A 16,956-nucleotide genomic window follows, 5' to 3' on the forward strand; every position below is an offset into this window, starting at 1 on the left:
CTATTAGCCTTCCATTTTGCTCTGGAAGGTTTAGAGGTTTCCAAGTTCTTACCTGCTGCCAAGGTATTGTTATCTAAGTATCAAAATGAGTGGGACATGACTAAAAACACTTGCAATTCACTGTACAACCATTTTTCCTCCAAAATAAAGTTTATCTACCTCTTAGTACTTTGGAGTGATGGAGTGGAAAAGACAGAAGATTGTACTCTAAAAGATTAATGCTTTTGCAACAATTTAAAATCCAACTTGCATTTGGTATCCAGAGAGCACCACTGGGCATTTAGTGATGGAAACTGCACAGCACATCTTTGGCACAGATGAATATGCTACTCCCAAAATATCAAGTATGCAGAAGATTTTATGTATTTCAAAATTGTCCTCAATTTTGAAGCCAAGTCTCACCTAAAGAGCAGAAGCCCAGTGCCTGCAGTTGCTGAGCTTGTTACTGATTCATCTCAGCCATGGAACAGCAAGCACTATATTTAACCACACTTGTTCATCAAAACAAATTCTGTCAAAAGACAGAGGGCCATTTTTATTATCAGGTCCTTTAAAAGTCTTATTCTGCACTGCTGTTTCTCATCAGCCTAAAGCCGATAGCAGCTTATGTAATTTTAAAAGGAGCTCTATATAGTAAATGGTGTTGTGCATTTAATAATCTTCCCCCTAAAATTTTAAGTTGATTATGTTAATAGGTCTACTAACATAATTACGGACTAAAAATTGAAATAGTCTACCTCAGTGGGACTCAGCATTGCATAAATGGAATCTCTATTGTAGACCAAAGTGCTTTCAGTCTTAACTGTACTTGAAATACAGTAGTATGCAGAAAACTACAAATGCTAAAAATTCAGGTATTGCTGTAAGAAAATTTAGTCTCAGAAGACAAAAGAAAGAAAATAAATTCAAACCAGGTTAATTTCATTATTTGCCAATTTCAGTTTCCCTTTTGTGTTAGGAAAGGATGAAAGATCATTTACATACCACTTCTACTTGCAAGCTTGCAAAAGAAATTTCCATATTTCAGATGTGTCTGTTTTCCCTATTAATATTTTTCAAACACTTTTGTTTTAAAGACAAATGACACAGATGTTGTTTTGGAAAAAAAAACCCACATTATTTAAAGCTCATTATGTGGAAAGAAATTTAGATTGTCCATTCAGGGTCTTCTCTTTTCCACTATTTTATGTATGTGTGTGACGTATTTTGTATATAATTACATTTGTTTCAGAATAACAAATGATAGAAATGCACAGGAGGATGAAAACTAGTTGCTGGTTGAATGACATTTTATTTTCACATTCAGATAGCTGTACAGTTTCTATAAATAGATGTGATACTATTATATTTACATCATCCTCACCCATACTATTATATTCCATTTTAAATGGTAGATACCCTGACCAAGCCAAAACAGGGCTATTTCTGGGTGCATTTAGTCAGGATTCTATGTCAAAACATACAATACATCAGTTTGTGTCAGAGTAATTTTTCCTGGTATTTTACACGTAACATTATTTTCTCTAGACAGTCTCACTTTCCAGCATCCTAAGAGCTTTCCAGACAAGTGCAGTACAGTTCAAGGACAAAAACAGGATGCAAAAAACCCATTCATATCCAGCCTATTTAAAATAAGGAATGTGATGGAGAACTTTTAACTATGTGAGTTTCATTATACATAAACACAATATCTTCAAGATCCCTTCATATACAGGTACAGACTGAAAACAAAATAAAAAACAATAGTTTAAAAAATTTGGAGACAGACAACAAAATCCTCTGGGCTTCTGAACAAGATCTGTAGATTTCAGTACTGTGCTTCTGCCAACAATGTTTCCAAGTTTTACATTGTCTCATTAATTTTCTAATCCCTGTGATTAACTGCTTTAGGGAGTGCTTATTTGCATCTGTGAACTCTACTGCTGGGGTAGCTACAAATGTTACCTAAAATCTCATTTGAAAATCCACAGAACCCATGAAGTGTTGAGGCTTTTTACACTATACTACCTTCAAACTTTCTCTCTCCACTTGAGAAGAGACGGACCAATTAAATAACCAAACTTCAACTCTCACATGATATTTTAAGACTATGACAGCTAAATTGTTCATCTCTACTAAAAGGGACTGTAGAACTATGTGATAGGAACACCGTGATGGTAATTAAAAATTAACAACACAGAAGAAAAACAACAAAAACACAACATTGAAACAACATACAGGACCAGGCTGCTTCCACTGCAGCACATACCAGAGAATCTGAAAGCAGAAGCCTGCAGTTGTAAAGAGATCAAATTGTAACAAGTACCACTAGAACAAAAAACAACTAAATTCAAGCTGTTAGTCGTCTTGACAAAAAAGGAATTTCAAAGGAATGTCCAGAGTAAGTCACTCACAGCTGGATGCAGATGCTTAAAACCGTCTGATTAAAAGCTCATTTAAAAACTCCATTAAGGATGATTTCAGAAGGAGACTGAACGAGGAAAGCTTAGGTTTTTCTATGGGGAAAGACTTGCAGGGTCATACAGAAATAATCAAGTTCTCATAAAAGACAGAAAGTGAGCTCCAGTAACTGCAGTAAAACTGGGAGTACTGCATATCAGTATGCCAAAGGGTAGATATTTCCAAGTATCCTGATCAACTGGAAACTGGTCGAGGTGGTTTGCTTTTGTTTTCTGCCTCTTTTCCACGAATTGCAGCCACATATGAGAAGAGACACAGCACGGAGTAGCAGATCTCATGAGCCTACAAGAATTTAGAAGAGATACTGAAATTCAGATTAAGAGTTTTACAAAATCCATTGTACATTTGTATCTTCCTGCATGTCTTCCTTCATGGAACAACTCCTCTGGCTACAGACAAAATCAGAAAAATGTGTCCCCTACCACCTTCTAACTCAGACAGAGAGAGAAGAAGAGCCATATAACAAACTAAAAAATTTCTTTGGGATAAAAGCATTAGATAATTAACAGTATGATTTAATAATTTTGAAGAACAGTATGCTAAACTAGAAAGTTGGCCTACTGGCTTTGGAAAAAAAATTCTTCATATTTGTTTTTCGTCTGTTGCATGAAATGACAAGATATTTTCTGGGAGGAGCTGAAAGAACTAACTAAAGAGAGGGTTTCACATAGCACTACACAGTTTTACAATTATTTAACTGATTAACAGTGCTATTATTTAACCAAAAATCCTCTTCTACCAGGTGACTGGCAGCACAATTCAGTGAAGGTAATTTAGACTTAATTTATATACTAATTCTAATACCAGCTGTTCTGATGATCTTAAAAATTCTTGTCCTTTAAACTGATACTTAGAAATTTTGTAAAAGTAATAAGCATAACAACATGTTTTGCTGTATTACAGTACAAGCTAAAACACTTCCATAAAATACTTTTTTTTTCCATTAAACTGGCTTTTCTTACTAACAGATACAGCTATTTGCTTCTTAAACTACATATATTCTAAGCATTTTGTTCTAAAACATTTCCAGCTTCTTCAAATAATTTTGCTCTCTTCTCCTCGTGAAGGACTGAGTTTCCATGAAATCACCAAATTTCTGCACATCAGACATAAACTGAAATTTCCGTTCTGATAATAATCATTCCTTTCTCTTTTTTCCTCATGAGCCCACATAAGCCTGATCATCAGACTTATATGTAAGTATCTAAATATCATTATCAACTGTTGGTGTTCACAAAAAATTAAATAAAAACTCAACATTATTCCAGAACAAGAATTCATCTATAAAGCAGGAATCAATACTTTTACTGTTCTCTCACAAGTCATTGCTCATGAAGAGATGTGATTTTTTGGTAAACTGTTAATAATAATTTTATTCTTAGGAAGTAGTCCCCCTTTCCATTGGTTCTATGGAGTAAGGGTTATGTTCTGCACTGTCTTAAAATTAACAGTTCCACCAGTTCCTATTGTGCTAAAGTTCAATGCCAAATTGGCAACCTTTCATCTTCATCTGTCTTAAAAAAGGAAACAGTGCTTTCTGCACTACTGGTGAGTTCCTCTAATTTCATAGATCCAACAATCACTGAGTTTTGTTGTCTCCTCCTACTGAAAACATCATAAAGAGCAGCTGGTGTTTCACTGTAAATCCTGAAGTCTCAATGTAATCTGTTTCTCCACATGAAAATGTAAGGATACATCCTCTAGAGAACCACCAGAGGCATCACAGTAGACTCACCATTGGTGTCTTGTACTTGTGGCTCACCACTTCTTTAGTTTCAGGAACTAAAACCGGACGGGCAAGAGACAAAACAAAAAGTTCAAAAAACGAGAGGCAAATGGTGGAGAAATAGCACAATGTTCCCATGGGAAAGGGAAGGGAGACAGACAGACAGCAGGTGCAGGTACAGGGCACTTCACTATCCCTCACTTCTATATACTTATACTTCTTTTCATTTACATTACATATATCCTTGGAAGACAGTGGTAATGTCATAATAAATTACTCAAGATGGCAAAAATTTTCACTGCCTCTGTTTGGCACAGCAGATGTTTGATGGTTCTTAAAAGACTCTGGCTTTTCTCATATTACTTATTCCTGCTAGATAATAAAAATAATGAAAAAATATGCTTAATGACAAAATATGCCTAATGCCTACTACAATACATCATAACCCAAAAATTCCATAGGAATTTGTCACTATACAAGTGCCAAAGATTTTGCGATTGAGACCTCTGCTGAGCAACAGATTTTAAAAGAACTGTTGGACACTGTACACTGTATAGTAAGCAAGTCAAATCCAGGGGGGAAAAAAGAGCTGAGGGAGAAATTTTTCTCAACTTGAAGACTGTTTTCCAGCTCTATTTTAAGTCTCTCAAGATATTCTTTCTCCTGTATGGGATGTGTGTGATGGTATTTACTTGACATACTCACTGAAAACATTCATAGTTTTTGAATGAGTTGCCTTAAAATAAAATGCTGAGTTCAGTGACACGTATTCCTAAAATACTAAGCTGGTTGGTTTATAGAAAGCTTTATATAAAAAGATTAGGGCATTGATAAAAAAATCTATTATCCAGAATATCTGCCCTTGTTCCATTGCACTGCCTCAAACTGATAGAAAGAAAACTGGCATAATATAGCTAAAGGAAATTTGTCTTTTTTTCTCATTGTAGAATGCATAAAAAAGCAAACTGCAACCACTCCATTTGTGTGCAGTGCACCTGAACTGTGCCTTTGGCCCACACTCGGTCTGCAAATGTTGTGAACAGATACCATGGGAAATCACCAGAAGAGAACCAAGACCACACTAGAACATTCAACTGGCAAACTCAAAACATCAATATCAGGGGAATACCAAGACCAACTCTGAGTACTTCCCTTCCAGAATAGCTGGAATTTGCCATGAAATTTCTGTGTCACAACAAAAGAATTTAGAAGAGGCAGTACAGAAATTATGCAATACCAAACAATTCCAGGTTCATAGAGGAAGGATAAATGTTTTATTACACATAGTACTAGTGACAAGAAAAGAAACAGAGGCAGATGAGTTCAGTATGAAGACCCAGGAAAAGTCCACAACAAAACCTATCCATGCAGATGTCATCTCTTCAACTATGGTATGACACAGCTCAGCGCTGGAGAGGGAGATGGATCACACTCTAAGGGGCCAAGAGTAGGCAGTGCAGACTGGGTTTAAGAAAGTTCTCAAAATATAAACCAGTACCTACTAATTCTTGTATATCATGGTACTGTCATTCTTGAAAATAATCTATTAAAAAGTACAGAATATGATGGGAAAAAGTAATATTTTTGTTTTATTTTTCAACTTTCACTCTCCTTGGAGTTGGCAGTTGCATGAAGGGCTGAGAAACAAGGGAAGTGCACACCCAGGCTGCACTGCCCCAGTGATACCAGAGACTAAAGCTGGGGAGATAAGGAGGTGCACATCCAAGCTACCTTACCCGTTGGCACCAGATGTTCCAAATTAACTCCATGTCACCAGGGGATAAAGGTGGGAGTGAGGCTGGTGCACAGCCAAATAGGGTAGGACTTTTACAGCTGTGCAAGTCTCACTGCCCACTGGATAACATACAACTGTTCATATACTCTTCAAAAGCAGGAAGGGAAAGCTGTAAGGACCTTGTGCCACAAGGGAAGGAGAGAAGGGAAGCTGTAAAGTCCTGTATCATAACTGAGAGTAGGAAGAGAGGGAACAGGAGAGCAGCTAGGCAAGGTACTGTCTCTCCACAGTAAGTTGCCTTGTCTTTACTTAAAGTACTCCATCACAGTCCTTCCAATGCAGAAAATTCTCCTGAGAGGACTGAGTTAGGAAGATTAAGAAGAGTAGGTTTGCATTTAAAAACATAGAAGTCAAAGTACTACTACTGCAGAATACAAAGAAAAAAGAAAGAAAGGAAAAAAGAAACTGCCCTCCCACCAAAAAAAACAAAACCCAAACCCCACCCCAAGAAGAAAAAAAAAAAACAAGACAAAGAAAAGACCCAAGATTTCAGAGATTCAAGCCTCAAACTGAGAGATTAGCACTTTTCTTCTAACATTAGAAGTTGTTCCTGATAACTTGAACTCTTGAACTGAGTGGATGAAGGGAGTAAATTAGGTACCATCCTGCAGCCTTTGGTCCTGTAAATGAAAATATGGTGCTACCACAAAATGAGTTTAGGGGAGATCACTTTACCTGCTGGAGAATGAAGGTTTTCATAGCAGCAGCGGTGAAGGGGCCACAAGAAAGTAAAGCACAAGTACACAGCAGTAACTCAAATTCCAGAGGGAAGAACCTTGGATTTCCTCACTTACTTAAGTTTACACTTTCATTTGTGGGACACAATTCCTGAACTTCTGCTTGCTCTGAAACCACAAGTCCAACTGTGATGCTGCCATCTAAACCCAGCATTAACACAAACAGACCTTTAATTTCCTCCTGTGCTATCACTAATTTGGAGCACTCATGCTTGGTAAAATCAAAATCTTGCATTTAAGTACCTCCCATCAGACTGGAGCTTGCACACTTACCAGATTCTACCTTTCTAAGAGCATCTACTACTTCAATATGCTCCTACTAAAATAAATCTGATGGCAAAGTTTACAATGTTTAACACTAAATAACTTCATTCTTCTGAAGTCCAAGTAAGTCTTTACTGAATGCTTTTAGTGTACTACTACCAAACATGTTCATTTATCTTGAACAGGACAGATTGCCATATCCCTCTCACCTTTACAACAATTCAAAAAACAGCTGTAGACTCTAATCTCGGCATAAGAAGAAAAGCTACTTCCCCTGCAACATCCTCCTTTTTTTCCTTTTTCCTCTATATTAGCTTGATGAGCAAATTGTCAATCTCATTTGGTACATCTAAATTGGTTCTTGTCTGTGACTTCTATTTTGTGAGAGAGGACATTTTTAACTCAAGTGGTTTAATTTCTCAGTTTTTGATTGTAGATTTCAACTCCCAGTTTATTTTTAATTACTTCTTAAAATTACCCTTTTATAAGTTCCATATGACAATTCTAGCTTTTTAAATAGTCCCACGATTACAAATCTTTTGTAAAAAAATAAGAAGTACTTTTTCTTACATTTATTATGGACATTATTTAGGGGCTAAACGCTCTGTTACAGTCACCAATAAAAATTAACTAGAAATAACCAAGTCAAACACTGTCTTTTGTCTTGTGCAATATAAACAAACTATTAAAAGAAGTTCTTTGTATAAAACTTAAAAAAATTATCCAAAATTACTTTCTGATCCAAATAATTTATTTTAAGTAAATATTTCAGAAGCTGAAACCATTCTTTAAGTTAATTTTATGACTTCTGAATACTCATCACTGTAAAACCCATCAAGAGTCTTTTACAGACTTCAGAAATTTCTTTAAGTAATAAAAGGAATCGTGCCCATCAGCATGAAAACATGATATCAAAGGAACAGAAACTGAATAGAGCTTATGAACAGCTAAGCTATTAGAAAATGTTCACGGTTTAAAAATATAGATTTGATCATATGAACCATGAACAACACTTTCAAAAAATCAGAAAAAAATTGTTCACCAATTGAAATCTGAAAAACCTGGGAGATTTACAGTAAACAACAAGCAAACTGCAACAGCCAGAAGGGTTTTATCACTTAGAACTTTATGTCACCCAAAGGAGACAACACATTCTGATGGACAAAGACATTAATTTCAGAAATCTCATGTTAATAGTCTTCTATAATTCAAGAGAGAAGCTCTCAGCCAGAACATTCTGCTCAGAGTACCAAAGAACAATGACAGTCTTGATAATGGGAGCTGCTGATTCAGATTCTGCTTAATGGCCAAAGTATGCATACTGACCTACTATGGAATTAAATTTCAGCTTCTTTTTTTATGTTTCATACATACTCCTAAGTACAAATGTCTCAAAGATTGCTCGAAGAATAAACCAATTTGGGTTTCAGAAGAAGTATGTGGATTGCCCTTCCAGAGAGCTGCATCTGAAGTCACTCATATTTTTCAGACCCTAGCTAAGAATATTGTGACTGACACTAACACTGAAGATAACCTGAAATTTTGCCCAGACTCTGGTGCAGGCAGATATGCAATAGCAATAACTGACCAAAATAGCACAAACGCTCTGTTCTCCTTAGCCTTTACTTTTCCACTCATGCTCTAAAATAAAAATCACAGGATAAATAAAGTATAACTTGGCATAACAGCTTCTGCTCCACTCAACAAAAATTAAACTACATTAGAGCAGAAAGAAAGCCTTGCAATTAACAGTAATTCTTTGTAATGAAAGCATGGTGTGTTGAGAAAGATCAACTTTAAATTCTGCTTTAAAAATGTGGTTTCTCAGATGAAAAACGAACATAACAAGAGAATTCTCACACACATCCACATCTACTTTTTGTTTGTTTCAGAAGACTTAGGACTTTGTCTAATAATAAAAAAGCACCTAGATCACAAATCTTAATATGATAAAAATGAATGTGCAAATTTGTATGTAAAGTCACCCATCTCTCAGGCAACTCCTTATAGGCAATCTACTTTCTCTCCCATCTTTGAAATTGTGGTGCAACTCTGAATCTGAAGACTGGAAATTTGAGTTACTGCCATGTGAGTACAGACCTAATATCAAAATAATGTAATTACCAAATTCCTCCAGGACAAAGACTCCTCGCACAGTATTGCACTTTTTAATGTGATTCAGCTCTATGAAAACCTACAAAAACAGGAGGAAAAGTAACATAAAATTAGTTGGGTTTGGAGTTTTTTTTTAAACCAAAAATCAAAATTAAAAAAAAACATCATCACAACAGGTACAACCTGAAGTTTGATAGCATACACTACCAGTTCATTTACAGCTTAATATATAAATAAAGGGTGAAATAAATATTCAGAAGACAAACTTGCCACAATGCTAGAAATCAACAAAAAACTTAAAAGTGCTAAGAAGCGAAGACAGCAGAAGATGAAGTACCTTCCGCTCCTTGCAGGAGGAGAAAGCATGGAAGAGAAACGAAGGAGTTAGTAACTCTGACATATCCAACATTGCTACCCCTTCAGGCACTCAAATGAGTTATTGCAAAAAGAATACCAACACACCTGAAATATAGCAAAAGGGGGGACGAGAATAAAGCTGGCTCCCAAATTTGGCACTATTTATAGCCTCTGATTCATCCCAGGTAGTTTCTGCCCCTCCATGCATCCTCCTCCAGCATAGAGGGCAGGTAAGGGGCACTATATTTCCTACCCTGATACTGATCCTCCTAACCTACCAAGCAGTCAAATTGAATCCAATGACGAACCACCAACCTTTCTTCTCCCTGACAGTTCTGCCATGTAGGATTTTACTAGAGGTTATGACATATAATCTTCAGAGTTACTCTTGGAATCATCTCCTTTTAACAATCCGTACCAGTTTTCTGCTTTAAGCAGGATGGAGGAATTTAGATTCTTCTCTGTGGTTTGCTCACTTCGCATATGGCTCTGCCAGTTGAGCAAGTCATTTGGAAAACAAACCTGCCTTAAAGTCATGTTTTACATACATGATCCCCAAAATCCCCAAAAGACAAAAGCAGTTGAACTACATAACAAGGATTTTCAGTCCAGACGTAGATGCCAAGACTGCATGAATAAACAAGTTCTCTTTGCATAATGTGTTTAACATCCAATGTATTTGAAGATACAAAACAGACCCTTCTTATGCACACATGTCCAGAAGGGTCAGAGTCAGTACACAGACATAAGAAGCTGTAGTAAGTGCTGTCAAGACTCTAATCCATATCCCAGTTTCTAATAGACTTGCTTTTCAAGGCAAGAGAAACACTAAGAGTAACATTACCCTAATATTTGGAGTGTCTATGTCAAACACTTTAGAGAGGTCCTTTTAGAACTGTATTACAATAGTGTGGTTTGATACTTCAAGTGCCTATACCATTAGGACACCGTGATCTCAGGACCTTTTTATTAAATAGTACTGGAGAAACTTCATTATCTTGGAAAGAAGGGAAAGGAAAACTCTGCAACCCTCTTGAATCCCATATTAGCAACACCAATGTAGTCATGCATTTTATGCTATGCATGAAAGACAAAGGATGTCAACACTAGAAATTGTTGTGGAGTTTTTTGAAAATATTTACTATATCAAGAGAGATCAGTAAATCCACTATACATCTGAGATAAGACATGCTGATTTTCAAGTCAAAGGAATTATATTATTATTTTTATTCATCGAGAACTAACCAACAGACCTGAGATATTTTTTGTTCAACATAAAAAACCAAAACTTCCTCTTACTTAACCAAAAATCTTTTTTTCTGCCTATGTTCAAGCACTCAAGGGAAAGGAGACTTAATCCCAGCTTTTTTTTGCTTGACTGTTTTCATTCATGTTGTATATCAGTTTACTTGGTCAGAAACACTTTATTTTTTGAGGTATACTTACAGAATAAACAAATAGTAACAGAATACTTTCTTTACTGCACTTAGTTCTGTTTTTTCTGTAATCTTTTCTGTGAAAAAGTTTTGCTAATAGTCTGAAGTACAAAAATTCAGAAACTCAATAGAAAGGCTCAGGCAAAACACTGGCCATTTTATTTGGGAAGAGTAAAACTGCCTAAGAGACTTGACTGCCCCAGGCGCTCACTATCTGAGTTAATGTTACGGAGTACTGCATTTCCACAAGACCTATGAGCAAGATGAAAATTTATCAAGTTTGTCACAATTACAATCCATCTCCAGAAGATATGAGTTAAAGGGCAATTTCTTGCTATATTGTTTAAGGGACAGAGGTGCTCTCCTCTCACTCCATCAGAAAACACACATAAAGGAAATAGCAGTTACTTACCCTAGGGAAACTGTGGTTCCTCAAGACAGAGCATTCAGTGTGGATCCTACTGTAGATGGGCATGTGCCTTATGCATCTTATTAAGCTTACATCTATTTTGACACACATGAATTCACAACAGGCACAGGCTACCTGAGTCCCAATATTGCAACAGACTTTGTAGATGTGAACTCAGAATTATCTGCCAATGCCACAGATACACTTGATTCCTCCCTGTTCTAATGAACAACCTCTAACCTGCTAGGTACAGACAGATTTCAACATTTTTTATTCTTAAACTTACATATGCTGCAGCATGGTGAGACAATCTGTGAACACTAAAGATCACTCTCACATGTCAATAACAGATTGTCCCACCAAGCATCTGAGACATTGCCTAAGGAATTCACAAGACAGTAAGAAAGTACACACACCGCAAATCAAGAGCCTTCAAAAACAGCTTCATAACAGCAAGCTTCACACTGAAGCATTATGTTCAATCTTCTCACATAGACTCCATTTAAATTTTTCTTTTAAAAAGTGGAAACCCCTCTTCCTATGTTCTAAATTAATTCTATGATGTCCAGTCAAGCAGAACAATAAAAATCCCTTATACTAGTAAGCCACAATACTGAAAAGAACGCTTGGAAAGATAGCCAAGAACAGAGCCATCATATTAAGTAAAGAGAGGAAGATGAAGAGAAAGCTGGTCCTGATGAGATCCTGTAGGCTTTTGTTGGTCAGTATCCCCATTCAAACTCAACAGAAATAGAAAATGCCATTTTCAACACCAAAAAATGGTTCTGAGATCCTGGTTTTAATGATGCTTATATAAATATTCTGAAATCAACCGCCTTAGGAAGCAATTCACACAATGTATACAAGAATTGAAAAAAAAAATCATCCAGAATAGCAGACATTTTATTAAGAAAACAGACTGTTTGATGAGTGTCAGAATAAGAATGCCAACATCCTTTAGCTCCAAAGATTATGAAGCTGATGTTTTTTTGGGGTTTTTTTGCATGGTGCAACTAGTAGGAATCCTTTATGTAACTGCTACAGTTGTCCATTCTACAGATACCATCAAATGACATGTTTGATATCTGTCTAGACACTTTGCTTTGAGAAGGAAAACAAGGTTGTATACCTTGGATCCCCTAAATGGTACTGAATACCCTGGTCAGCTGGCAATATAATCTAAAAGACCAAGAATTAAACATAATGAATAAATGCAGTGGATTTTCCAGAACTGTATTTGTTTCAATAACCATCCTAAGTAATGGCAACTCATCTGGCTATAGCTTCATTGGAAAGGTGATGAAGAGAAGGAATAATCCTTCAGGTGAGGGAGATTGCTGGTACATGTCCTATATCTGACCTGTATAGACTCCTTTCCAGAAAAAAAGATACAAATCTTCATGACAGACAGCAAATTAGAACACCATTTTCTCTAAAGAAGGATATGATAAAGCTGGCATTCTATGAGTTCTGGTCTCAGTACCTGTTGTACAAAATTAAAGTAATGCTTCAGAGAGTCCCATACTAAAAATCGGTACAAGGTTTCCCTTAAGTTCTTTCTGAATGTCATTCCAGTCTCTCAGGAAAAAAAAAGGCTTGCATCTGGAGTTTTTCTTTTGCACAAATACATGTGCGCTCACTATGTGCTTACCACTGAGTGTCTTTGTCTTGTGAAGATGCCTGCTATGCTTAAGAAATCATGCTGTGCTGATGTGGCTAACTTTTCATACGTCTTTTCTCACTGCAAATGTGAATTTGCCTGCCTTTTCATTTATGAAATGGAGTCATCTCCTTAGAGATGAGCAGTTTGAGCAGAACTTTTGTGACTTTTGGGCAAAGTAGCAAACAGAACATTCCTACTTTGTGTTCTTACCTTAGGGTAAAGTAATTTCTATTACATCCATCTATGAGAATATCAAACTGTTGCTTTGAGACCAGGGTTTAATTTTCAAAGACTTTAGTTAGATCTGTCATTTTCAAGATCTATGAAAATTCATTCTGTACAATCAATAACTTCCTATTACAGTTTTTTTGTATTTCAGCACACCCAGTGAAAAGATAAACTCTGTAACTTAGTCAAGTAGAGTGTTCCATCACAGAGTAGGTCTGAAACTCTACAGCAGGTTGGACATAATCCAGGTTCTACCCTTGAAAGAGACAGCAAGGAAACTGAGAGGGGTTCTCAACTCTCCATTCATTATACTGGCACATAGGAACTCAAAGTGGCACATGGCACTGCTGTGACCTTGGGAGAAGTATTAAAGATTCTGAGCATGTGTGTTTGAGATGCACGTGCACTTCCAGTGGGATCTACACTGATGTATCCTCAAAGAAAAACAAAGCTTGTGTGGGGAGAAAAGTCTAGTCAGGAGGAAAGGAAAAAACACTCCACAGAGAACTGACAGAAACTTTTCTTTCTTTCTCTCTCTCACACACATATACACACACTCTCCCTTCTCCCCTAAAAATTGATTCTACTGTCTAGCATAGCATGCATTTAATATATGCAAAACAAAAAACATAAAGCAAAATAAAAAACAAGGATCAAAGGAAGCAACAGAAACAACATCCAGAGAAAGGAAGAAATGACAATTCTACTTGTGTTTCCTCTATACCCACAATATCTGCTATTTGGAATGAAAAAGGAATCATTGCTTTTCTTATTTTTCTGAATTACATCAAGAGCCAGTTTCCTATTTTATTTTCATACAAATTTGTAGATAATTTCTAAAATTTTAAAATACAATAGATTAAATACAATGCAGAAGGTTGCTTTCTGTACCTGCAATATTCAAACACTGTATCTTTAAGGCTTACTGCTTATGCAATGAGGATTTACTCATGGTGTGATGCATTATAGCAGCTTCAATTATTATTGATCACTTTTTCTGTCCCTTAATACAGGCTAACATTTGTTTTCTGCTTAGACAATTCAGACCACAAGAAAAAAGAAGCTGAAAGATGTATCAACATCTTTCTTTAACAGACTATAGTTTTCCTATAGATATTTAATTTCAGCATGTTTTTACACAGATATATATATTGATACATGCTTGTGGGTTTGAGTGTAAATATATCTAAGTTTTTTTACCCACATCAAGCTATCCCCTGTCTTTACTGATACTCTGGGAAGAGGAAACACCTATAAAGGCATGCTGCAGAAAGCTTCATGCTCAGTCTTCTCACAGATTTCCCTCATACCTGACTGTGCATAAATTTCAGGTTAATTCCTTCCAGTGTGACCTGAAGAAGACCTCCTTCACCGGTTTTCATATCCTGCACAGGGAACTCACCACCCAACTCAGGGCCTGTGATGTTAATAAAGAAAAAAAAATCCAAAACAAAAACAACAACAAACCAAAACAAAAATCCAGAGAAAGAGAGAAAGAGAGAGAGCAGAAAGCAGTCAGCTGAGTTATGGTATGTGGAAGGGGAATATAAAATAGTAAAAACATAATTTCTATTGATGTGCATAACAAAAGGATACTACTAATAATAGTAGAGACCATTTCTGTGAGTCCATTCACTAATGACAGCTTTCTGAGAACCACTAGAATTTTACAAATTGTAATAAATTTCATTCTAGTAACATGAAGTAACATCAATGTCAGTCCATCTTGTATTTATTGTATGTCATATTTGGGTATTGTTTGTTTTCTTTAAATGCCACATTTTATTTCTACATAGTAAGACCCTGCAATTACATAATACCATAGAGAGCATAGTCTTAAGCACAGATACATAAGCAGCACAAAGGAGGCTTGTAATTGTGAGCTGCATTGCATGATATTGTTTTAAGCAATTAAAATGTCAAAATATGATTAAAATAATAATTTAATAGAGGTTATTAATAGGTGAATAATCTAGACATTTTCATCTAGTTTCTTTTGCATTATTCAGTTCAGCTAAAAAGTATGTTCTTAAAATTATTTTTGAAAAATTATCATCTTTTGCAGAACCACTGAGCTCTGGGGAATGGCTTTTAACACAATGCAAACACTTTTCAAACACATTTTTAATACTACATTATTGCCCAATTCTTAAAATACCTTTCAAATACACTCATGCTAAAGACAACAATCTGCTACTCGAACATGGATGTACAAAGTTACCCCAAGATTTCCAAGTAAAAGGAGATTATGTTCAAAGTTACTAATAAAAAAAAATTGCTGATTGCAGATTAAACAACAAATATTCCCAACATTTAAAATCTTGTACCTGGTTTAATGCTTTGCTGCCTTGCTGCTGCTCGCTCCATGCTGTCTTTTACACAGTAGTACAGTTCCCGACACTAACAGATACAAAAAGAGTAATACAATGTTATTTCTCCAAATTAGTAAGGAAGGGAAAAGAACAGCAAAATTCTAAGATTCTACAAAAAAGAGCAAGCCCCATATTGTGCCCAATGACTAAAAGCCTATTCAAGTTCAAGCACAACTAATTACTAATTAGCATTTATATTTGTTTTACAAGATGATAGAGAAACTATTTCATAGCATTTAACCACAAAAGTTAGTGAAGAGTTCATGCATTGGCACATTCTAACCAAGCCTATGCAGTTTCTTACTGTAGAAAAAGCATCAAAATAATCCCTCCCTTTCTTTCAGCTTCCAGCAATCAATATTGCTAGTCATGCACATGATACCTATCTTTTTGTTATTCATATTATTTTCCTCATGGCATATTCTTCTCTTTATGGTCCTTCAACTCTGAGATTAAGCCATAATCTCAGAGCTAAATTTAAGAAAAATTTTTATCAATAGCCCAAAATACAGGACACAAGGAAGGCTGAGCTACTCTATACTAGAAAGGAACAAATTTGATGGATGGACAAACTCAAAAGATTTGAGATCAACGGCTCAGCATCCAAGTGGAAACCAGTGACAAGTGGTGTTCCTTGGGTCTCAGTACTGGGTCTGATGCTGTTTAACACCTTTGTCAGTGACATGGACAGTGGGACTAATGGAATGTGTCCCATGGCAGTGGGGGGTTGAAAGTAGGTGATCTTAAAAGTCCCCTCCAACGCAAGCCATCCTATGATTCTAAGATCAAAAATCATACAATTAACTCTTAGGGCATAGTTTTATTTTGGTTTTGCCCATCAATCCTCTGTAATATTTTTACTATCTTCACAAGCCTGCAAGCTCACACAATATTTAGTAATATTAATGCTACTGATACTTCTTCTAACAAAAAAGCTACATGTCATTTCTTAAATTACTTTCTGATGGACAACTGTCTTCAAGTAAATGACAGGGCACAATGCCAGCTTTAGATGTCAGTGCTGCTAAATAGCATTGCAGTTCAGTAACCAGTGCTGGAAAGACATTGCTATTTTTTGATTAAACATGGAATATGACATGGAAAGGATTTGATTTTTTCTGTGTAGTTATGCCTGCAGTATTTTGTCTATTAAACAAGATACAAACCTTCTTTGTGTAGAACTTGTTCAATTGTGTCTCCTGACCATTCCTGCGCCAGAGACAAAGCACTTTTGTTTTGGGACAGTAAGTCATGTTGATGAGTTTCTCATACCACCAACGTTCATACACAGTTCCAATGTTGCTTCTCAGCACAATACAATCATCACATACCTAGGAGTACAACATATTATGTAAGATTTTTAATGCTTTTCCTCTTATTTCTTCTGCTACTGA

General features: G+C 36.0%; 1 protein-coding gene across 39 annotated transcripts in view; it reads right to left on the bottom strand.

Annotated features, from left to right (window-relative positions):
• Positions 1-1,271: 1,271 nt before the first annotated feature.
• MADD (MAP kinase activating death domain) overlaps positions 1,272-16,956 on the bottom strand; it is a 68,968-nt gene continuing 53,283 nt past the window's right edge. For 38 of the 39 annotated variants that reach the window (XM_077784212.2, XM_021533328.4, XM_077784209.2 and 35 more), the window contains 6 exons: positions 16,729-16,893; positions 15,518-15,590; positions 14,501-14,607; positions 9,107-9,176; positions 4,196-4,242; positions 1,272-2,742 (listed from right to left, as the gene is read on the bottom strand). In XM_077784212.2, coding sequence (XP_077640338.2) covers positions 2,635-2,742; positions 4,196-4,242; positions 9,107-9,176; positions 14,501-14,607; positions 15,518-15,590; positions 16,729-16,893 — 570 coding nt within the window. In that variant the 3' untranslated portion in view covers positions 1,272-2,634. The remainder of the gene's footprint in view (positions 2,743-4,195; positions 4,243-9,106; positions 9,177-14,500; positions 14,608-15,517; positions 15,591-16,728; positions 16,894-16,956) is intronic. The other variant, XM_085581714.1, reaches the window with a different exon arrangement.

Source organism: Lonchura striata, chromosome 5 (assembly GCF_050655825.1).
Source record: "Lonchura striata isolate lonStrDom1 chromosome 5, ASM5065582v1, whole genome shotgun sequence".
NCBI lineage: Eukaryota > Metazoa > Chordata > Aves > Passeriformes > Estrildidae > Lonchura > Lonchura striata.